At 44.1% G+C, this 9,541-nt stretch overlaps 1 protein-coding gene across 1 annotated transcript; it reads right to left on the reverse strand.

Moving 5' to 3' along the window:
* Positions 1 to 6,898: 6,898 nt before the first annotated feature.
* Positions 6,899 to 8,889, reverse strand: plagl2 (pleiomorphic adenoma gene-like 2). The gene is made up of 2 exons (XM_080853401.1): positions 8,737 to 8,889; positions 6,899 to 8,388 (listed from the first exon to the last, which is right to left on the reverse strand). The coding sequence occupies exon 2, from the start codon at positions 8,382 to 8,384 to the stop codon at positions 6,912 to 6,914; it is 1,473 nt and encodes a 490-aa protein (XP_080709527.1). The 5' UTR covers positions 8,385 to 8,388; positions 8,737 to 8,889; the 3' UTR covers positions 6,899 to 6,911.
* Positions 8,890 to 9,541: the final 652 nt, after the last annotated feature.

A 9,541-nucleotide genomic window follows, 5' to 3' on the forward strand; every position in this document is an offset into this window, starting at 1 on the left:
ACACTCGTTCTCTTTCTGAAGACCTTAGCCCCCAAGTTTTAATTGCTCTAGAGCCTAAGCTGCTTCCATTCAAACCCGTAACCATTGCCATCGCCTTTACTCCTCAACATTGTACATTTCTGTTGCGTGGGGACACAGGCTGCTCCACCCTCGGCTCTGTGGATGAGCAGCTGAGCCCTGCTGGCGCCCTCTAGTGGCCCTAGGCTCCGCCGACGGTGTAGGAAGCCGATCAGAGATCAGGTGCTGACCCTGGGAAGAGGAAGTGTGTGCCATTCAGTGAGCTGCTTCTCTGCACAGAGGGTGGTCCAGCTCCAGGGACTCTCTCTCTCTCTTGTCCCCTGTGCTCCGTAGTGTGTCTAATGCCTCCTCTGTTCTTTTTTCTTTTGGCGGGTCAGTTCCTTTTCACCATGCGCCCCCTCCTCCTCTACCTCCCAGGGTTTTTGGCCCAGCAGTAGTGACGGACACAGCTCCCATCCTGGCTCTGCAGAAAGTGTTTGTACAAAATCGTTGTTTTTCCCGAGGCTACAGTGATCCCGCACACGCGAAGATCAAGACATTTTATTCTACTGTGGATTGGACACAATGAAACCACATGACCATTTTCTAAGGTTGTACTTTATCCTTGCCTGTTGTGTGTATGTGAGTGGATGTGTATGAGTATGAAGGTGGATGTAAATACAAGAGCTTTGTATTGTTGCATTGCGTTCTTTCTTTTTGTTTGTTTTTCTCGTGAGGTTGTGTACCTACTAACCATGTCTTTGTTTTTAGCCAAAAGCATGATTTTTTTTTTTTTAAGGAAAAAAAAAAGAAAGATTTCAATTTTTCATTCAATCAGTCACCCTCCTTTAAAGAATGTCAAGTTATATAATGTATGAAACAATAAAAGTGCCGAGAAGTTGAAATTTGAAAAAGCTGGTCCCCTAAGATATGAATTTATTTTCCTGGCTGTTGACTTGACCAGTGCCTGTGCGTAGTCTGTGGCGGATTAAAGTTATGTGTTGTTGAATGTTATTGCAGATTAGCATTAACACATCTACAATGATTGAGTTACTAGGTTCCCGTCATTCTCTGTGTGTGCTTGTCTGTCTGTGTGTGTGTGTGTGTGTGTGTGTGTGGTGTCTCCAACTTTTCTTTTAGCAGCTTAGTGGCTACCCAGAGAGGTGCTCTGAAACCTCAAGTTCTTTTAGACTTCAGACTTAACATTTTAAAAACTGATAGCCCAGTATGTATCATAGCTGTGTGAGAGTTTTGGGTTGAACCAGCGCCTGGAGCTGTGTAAGTATAGGCTGGGAACACCACAGTGTAATTAGGGCTGTCCTTGAGCCCAACTTTGCTTTTTTATCACTTGGAAGCTAGCCTCCATTTTGTGTCATTTCATCTCGGCACTGTGGTGTGGTTTCCTGCTCTGGCAGTTAGGTATGTGAATGGCAATTTTCAGGCAGGACCGGGGCAGGCTTCTCCACCTCCCTCCCTGCTGTGCCTGCCCAACAGGAAATTAACAAAAGAAAGGCAACAAAAAGTATGAAACCGTGGGTTTGTCTTTTAATCATTTTAACATAACACATTACAAGTCAAATGATACAATGTACTGTACAAGAAGTAAATAGGTATGTTGTTATGTCATCTCTTTGGATCAACCAATATACAAATCTGTCACTTTACACTGCGGAAACTGATTGCATGTGAGTTATGTAACAAAACAAAAAAGCAGACTGTTTTATCCTGTAGCATATTCTCTTTTCTTTATACAACGCTCCCTGTAGATGATGAACTCCATGCTATATAAAATAGTGTAAGGATGAATGCAAATACTCCATTTTCATGTATTTCACCTTTTTTCCAGAGGTGGCAGTAATAAGCGAGTACTAAAAAGAACTATGTCGCTAAACAAAGATACATAGAGAGGTTGGAATGCAAGACTTACATGAAGCTAAAAATATATAAAACTACACATGGATTTTGTCTTTATCAGACAGTACCCATCTCCTTACTATAAAGCAAAACAAAAAAAGAGGCATTTACTTAAACAATTCTGATTGAATTTCTGCCATAAATTTAACTTTTTTTTTCAAAATATATTCCCTTAAAATGTCTTAGTTCTGCACCAATTGGTGCGGGAAAATCGTATGGATAAGTGCATCCCTAGTAGGCACAACAGTCCTAGAAACTGATGGGGCCTTGGAGTCAAATACGGAGCTCAAAGATGACTCAATGATCAATCCCCTGTGCTCTTTACAAAATGTGTTTGCTGAGACTTGTCAAATTTTGCCGCAAGTAATTCAACAAGCAAAACTGAGCTTGTTTTTAAACTTGATGTCTGCTTTGTCAAATCATTGGTAGCTTAGTTGGGGATTCCCTGTTCCAATTTTCTGTGTCTCTTCAGGACAAGCAGCACCCAAATCAAACCACCATGTTCCAATATTATCAATGCCATCTAACTCAGCTATAAACGAGAGGCAAACCACTGCCAGGCGCTCGGGCCTGTGCCCATGCCCACCTACAACCTGGCAAGTCCTCCGGTCAAATTGAATTGAAACCACAAGCACTGCAGGTGGGAGGGCATTTCCTGCCAGTACGGCACAAGTCAGCCCTACTGCTTTAGATTTAAAACACCTCAGGCATGGCTGGGAAAAGGAGAGATGAAAATGGTTGTTTTCACTTCCTTCTCTCCTTTCTCTCACTGAGATGGCGGTGGTTCTCCGGCAGTTTCTCCTGCTTGAGATTGTGGTGAGCTGTTTTTTGGCTCGTCTAATCGAAAAAAGTCTTAGCCATTAAGACGTGTTTATACATTCTCATGAAAAAACTAAATTTGATTGGATATTTAAACTTGATCTCCGCATTGTGGGATTAAAAAAGGAAGGGTTAGGGACATGAAGAGGGATATTAGTGAAAATCTATCAAAAATACTGTTAACTCTTTCTGGAAGAGGGAAAACAAGAAACAAAGCTGAATAAAGGCTACGTATCAGACTAATGGCACATACATGTACAAGGTCAAATACAAAAAATTAAAAACATACAAACATATAAGGCTGAAATCTTAAAAGAAAAATACTCTTTTTTTTAAAAGGTTTAAAAGTGCTAGAATTCAGATCAGCTCACATAAACCCGGGGAGGACAAACTCAATAGATGCCAATAGCTTTACTTTTTTCTTTCTTTTTTCATTTTATTTCTCTCTTCAGAGGGAAAGTAAAGCGAAATTATTTATTTGATAGCCTTAGACAAAGCTGATAAATGTAAGCCTCAAAATGAAGGTAAATGTTTTCATTTAACTTTTCATATATTTTCTTTAATTTGACAACCATGAAACAAATATTCAATAGTGCTCGACAAAACTGAGATAAATGCTTCTGATTTGGACTTGAAATAAGTATTGAAATACATTTATAATATGAAAAATAAATGTATTTTTAGAATTTAAGCATATCCAGGATTTGAAGGGAATCTTGGACTTAAAGTATTTTTCATTGCTTTTCTTTAGGTCTTTTTTTTTTTTTAAATCAGGAAACATGTCAATTGACAGTCAAAACAGTTAAGTACTTTAAAATGGCAACAAATGTCTTTTGAGACTTTTATCATTTCTGATTTTTTTAAGAGCTATTCTTACAGTATTACAAATCGGATTCCTTTCTCCAATATATATATATATATATTTGTATATATATTTAGTTTTTTTTTTTACTTCAGCAATTGTGCAAAATATTGTTTCTTCTCCCCAGGTTTTTGGTATGAAAAAAAAAACATAAAAAATGAGGTGATGTGTTGTGTTGTTTTTTTTTTCTGAGGTCCTGTTTCAAACAAACAGAAAATAATATATCATATGACAACAAACGACTAGGCAATATCCCAATCAAGTGTCCCCCGCTTTGAATGTCAAAGACCAGGCTGGTGACTTCTTTGTTCTGGATATTGTGTCTTCTTAGACCCTTTCATAAAAAATGTTCCTTTGACACTGAAGCAGCTGAGTAAGGAGAACAGAGACGAAAGGACTAACCAGTTCGTGGGTACTACTGTGCATGTTTTAGACTGTTTTTTGTCTTTCTTTCTTTTTTCTTTTCTTTTTTGCTTAAAACAGCTTTGCAGTTGAAATGTTCCTCTAGTGGTCTACAGTTGTTGTTAGCAACCATAGCTAAAAAAGCAGCAATACTTTTTTTTGTTTTGTTATATGTGATTTTTGAGTTGAGTTCTTTCTTTGAGTCACTATGTTATGGTCATTCACATTCGCTATGTAGTAGAGATGAACATGCTTCTGAGGAGACCCTCTCCTGGCAGGTTAAACTTTTGAAGTGGAGGGGGTGCTTGATAGCCTCTGCTGTTGAGTGAGCCCTAACTATGACTGCCACAACCAATGATTTGGTGAAGCATTCTTAGGCCCTTCTTGTAAAAAAGACTGGCAGTGAATTAAAAACATTTTTTTTTGTGCTGGGGAAGAGGTGTGATGTGGTGGACATTCCAACAACGTTCCGTCTGAAGTTAATTGAAATGTTACACAGTGTTCCCACAAGTCTCAAATTCCTTGTGTTTCACAAGAGGGAGCTGCTTGAACTACATACACTACAAATATGGTTTGGTTTCCCCGGTAAGAGAATATTCTGATGCTTCAACCCATTTGGATTGGCAGACTGACTTTGTGTATGAAAAGCTGAGCTACCTCTACATTGCATTAACAACAGTGTTCTCAAGTCTAGTGGGATAACAAGGGTAGGGTGATGAGGGTGAAGTTAGATCAAGGCTTTAAGCTGAAGTATACGTTTCATTGTCAGTGGAGAACATGCATCTACAGTGGAAAGGGTCACTTGACATAACACCAGTCACTGAACATACTAATATACCGGCCAAGTCAATATCAATTTCAATACTGTGAGAATTTAAAATCCAAATCAATCACAACATGGGCCTTTCTATTAAAACACTACATAGAGGATCAAAGATATGTTAAATCCATTCTAGTTGATTATGCCACTAATAGCCTAAAATACATGTGTCACTCCACAATTCTGATGGGTCTTCTTCCTTGACTCACATACATACAAAGGTAAGAACAAATAAGACAGAGAAAGCTATAGGGAAAAGCTAATACTTCATCCATTTTTGATCAATATGATGCAAGATACATACATATGTAAACCTGCCATTTTTTTTTCTGCCACAACATTTTTTTTTTTTTAATCAGCAATTTGTTTTAATACATCTATCTAAATTACACTTTACTGAAATAAAAGCAATTATAATATATAGTTTCTGATGTGGTATTTCGTACACTGCAAAAATATTTTTTCTTTAAACTGAAATTGTTATAAATTTGTTTCTATTCACATATGTCAGGGTTATTATTAACATTTATTCCTAAAAAGAAAAACCTGCCTAATATAAATTTGTATTAAAAATATATTTCAATAACATGAGGTGGGCGGGAGCAGGAAGAGAAATATTGTTGCCATGGAGACCTCGGAAAATTAGTGCTGGAAGGAAGACAGGATGGGGGTCGTAGTAAACCACCTCCTGTGATGTGTTTTCCCTGTTGCGATTATTAAACATAGATCTCTCATTGTAGAGAATGGCCTTGATAGGTCGCGGGCACCAGAAGAGGTATCTGTCCCAAAAAGCTTGGTGAAGGGTTAAGGTGAAGGGGTCATTGGGGTCGCCACTGCACCCTTGTAAATCAAGTGCCTTCTGCTGTAAACAAAGTGCTTCTCTCTCGAAGAAAGCTGTAAACCTGTGTAATGTCCTATGATATCCTCACTTAATATTAACATTGTTTGTCATTTCAGGGTTGGTCACTGGGTTAGCTGTGGACAAGTGAGAAGGATGCAAATGAGTATGGCATCTCAGCTGTTTCCTATGTACTTTAAACATCCCTATCTTTTTTAAAGGAACATTTATTTTGTGGCTTTTTTTCAATTCCCAGCTGAAAGATGCCTCTCTAAAGGTAGAATGATTCCTAACTGAAAGATGCACCTCTAAAGGTAGAATGATTCCCAGCTGAAAGATGCACCTTTAAAGGTAGAATGATTCGCAGGAAAAATAAGAGCCTATACCAATCACAGGGGCAACTAGTTTTGACGTCCTTTCTCACTTCTAGACTCTTGATAGTCCACACCCTGACAATGGTATAATTTGCTGTTTTTTTTCCCCCTCTTCTTTGCAAATATTGTCTCAGCTGGGCTATTTTCTTGGCCAAATGTGTAGTTCCTCGGGCAGCTGAATGCTGAGAGAGAGAGAGAACTACCTGGCCTGACTTATTGACTTCATTCCTTCACTAATTCTTTTTCCTTTCTTTTCACTCCTGGCTGCCAAAGACGGTTTGAGTTTAAGGGCAAACAAGTTAGGTCTCACATTTGGAAAAGCGATTTTTTTTTTTAAACAAAAGAGGATAAAAGAAACATCCTATTCACTTCAAACTAGTCTTTCTGCATCATAAACGAAAGATTTTTCTCTACATTAATCTTTGAAACTTTTTTTCTTAATATTATTATTTTGTAACTTCTGCAGTACCATGCCTTTAGGCCTACTGGTGCTGCCTCCTAACTACTTTATAAGGGAAGGGTAGGAGATAACAGAGGTAGGAAAGAGTTTGGAAGGAGTCAGGGCGAGTGGGGGAACGTTAAACATCATACATAATTTTTTTTGTTTTCAAAAACAGCCTAAATAAAAGCTCTTTTATGCCTTTCCTATTTCTTCCATTTTCTCAATTTAAAGGGTATTCCTCCAGGCTCAATCAAAAGCTTTGTGCGCTTCAATTAAGGCTTCTAAATGTTCAAGTGTTTAATTCTCCCACCCCTTTAATGGGGACCTCTGGGTCCCCACAGACCTCGGCCGCCCCACCCTGCCCCTCATGCCCTCCTTCCCACAGAGGCAGCATGCCTTCCGGGTGAGGAAGCAGGCAAGTGTGGCAGGGCAGGGTGGAGCCCTCATTGAAAGGCCTGGTGGAAGCGAGGCAGGGTGGTGGTGCTGAGGCTGGAGCTGAACACTGGCGGGAGGGGGTGCAGGGGCCCCAGGCCGAGGCCCCCGCTGGAGCCTTGGTGCTCCTGAGGTTGATGTTGCAAAGAGGTAAGAGGCAGCGCCGAGAGGGCGGCAGCATGAGGCTCGGTGGCGTGCGAGGACGAGGAGGAAGAAGAAGACGAGGAGGAAGAGGAGGAGATGGCCGACGAGGTGGTGTAGCCCATCACCAGGCCTCCGGAACTCATGGGGGCACTGTAGGGGGGCAGGTTGAGCGGCAGGAAACCCAGTAGGTGGGAGAAGTCCATGTTAGCAGCACACAGAGACTCGGCGATGACGGCCGGGCTCTTGGAAAGAAGGCCGTCGCCGACACACAGCTCGTCCTCCAGACCGTCCTTTGGGGGCGAGGAGGCACTGTGGTGATCACCCGAGGGCGGCACCCCGGAGAGCCCGCTCTGCAGATCCATCAGGAAACTCTCCATCTCCACCTTCAGCGGCTTCTCCAGCAGGTATGAGGTAGATCCGAGCTGGTACTTGGGCGGGGGCTGGGGATGCGACTGCGACTGGTGCGGATGCTGCTGATGCTGGGGGTGCGATGGAGTATGCAGAGGCGGTGAGTGATGGTGATGGTGGTGGTGGTGATGGTGGTGGTGGTGCGGGTGGTGCGGGTGCAAGGACGCCGGGGGCTCCATGTGGCAGCCCATGCCCATAGCAGCTGACAGGGAGCCGGGCATCAGGGAGTGGTGGTGGTGGTGGTGGCCCACCCCCGGGTTGGACATGGCCTGGAGGTGGTGCGTGTTGTACATGCCCATGGGGAAGGGCGCTCCGGCGGGGAAGGGCTTGGCCATCATGGGGTCTCCGGCTGAGCCCATGCTGCACATCATGGGGCTGAGCTCCTCCTTGATGGAGCAGGGCGGCGAGCCCGAGCCCAGCAGGCCCAGCATGTCCGGCGGCTCCGTCTTGATCTTCAGCAGCTCCTGCGAGTGGCTCTTCTTGACGTGGCGCGTCAGGTGGTCCTTGCGCCCGAAGCGCTGGGCGCAGTACTGGCACAGGAAGTCCTTGCGGCCCGTGTGCACCACCATGTGGCGCCGCACGTCCTTGCGCGTGTAGAAGCGGCGCTCGCAGTGGTCGCACGGGTGCTTCTTCTCCTTGGCACCGCCTGAGCTCTTGCCCGAGTGGCTCTTGAGGTGCTCGAGCAGCGCCGGAGTGCTTTCGTAGCTCTGCAGGCACACCTTGCAGGTGAGGTCGCCCGCCGTGGCCGAGTGCATGGCCACGTGCCGCTTGTAGCCCAGCTTGGTGTTGTAGTGCTTGCCGCACTCCTCGCACTTGAAGGCCTCCTTGTTGGGGTCGTGGGTCTGCAGGTGGTTCTTCAGGTGGTCTTTGCGGTGGAACATCTTTTCACAGAATGAGCACTGATGAGTCTTCTGTGGGGAGTGTGTGGCCATATGCCTGGGAGGGAGATCAGGAATGAGGATAAGATCAGATTTAGAACAGGGATGCCCAACACACCTTCTGAAACCTGCTGTGCAGTTACTATTGTGGGCTCGTAGTATGTGAAATGTCAGCTAAGTGCTTTAAGATTCTCTGTAATAAGTCTGTTTTTGATCTGTCTGTTTTGTGTTCGGTGGTTGGTGTTGTATGCTGGGTTTGTGGTTTCTAAAAATCCCTCATCAGTATGTGCCCCTCAGCTAGAACTGTCCATTGTAGGATTTGAGGTTTGGTAGGCACTGACATTCAGATCTGACAGTGCCTCGGAGCTGAAGGTAAGGGTTTGTTTGTGGAAGGGTTGGCACTCACCTGAAAAGCTTATATTTGGAACTGAAGGCCTTCGGACAGTGGGGCTGCGAGCAGTGGAACGGCTTTTCCCCCGCGTGGCAGAAGGCGTGCAGCCGAAGCTTGTCAGGCGAGCCAAAGAGAGCCCCGCACACCAGACACTCGTGCCCGCCCGCTCTCTCTCCCCTCTCCCTCTCTTTCTCTCTCTCCCTCTCTCGCTCTCTCTCCACTCGCGGTGGCGCGGCACCTCCAAACAGCTTGGCTGTGGCGCGTGCGTCCTCTTCCTCCTGCGTCAGTGCTGTGTTGTGGCCTGGGGCATTGGCGGCGGCTGCTGCCATGGCAGCCCTAGGGTGCCGTTGCCATTGAAACGCGGCCGTGGCTCCCCTCCTGTCCAGACTCTGCGTTGCTAGTGACTGGGGTGCGGCTAAACAGGGCTTGGCACAAGGGAAGATGGGGAGCAGCAGTGGATGAGCTGTCAATCAGACCTACAAGAACAAGAAAGAGAGACGTTTTCAACCCCATCAGAATACAACCAGGAGCTTGGAACAAAGTTACTTTAACTGGTACAAATTATAGAACTAATCAATGACTCCTTTGAGAGACTTTCTGGTGGGCTACAAAACGTTAAGGTGCTAAGTTAAATGCTATAAGACATAGAAACACATAGGTCGGAGTAGCACTTAACAGTAACTTCAGGGTGAGGAACAGTCAACGTAATTATCCAACGCATACAATTTCTACATCATTAAGCCGGATCTGCTGAAAACTGTACAACCTCTTACCTTTTTTCTTTGAAACTGAAGTATGTCTACCAGGAAAACGTCTCCAC

Source organism: Sprattus sprattus (assembly GCF_963457725.1).
Source record: "Sprattus sprattus genome assembly, chromosome: 16".
NCBI lineage: Eukaryota > Metazoa > Chordata > Actinopteri > Clupeiformes > Clupeidae > Sprattus > Sprattus sprattus.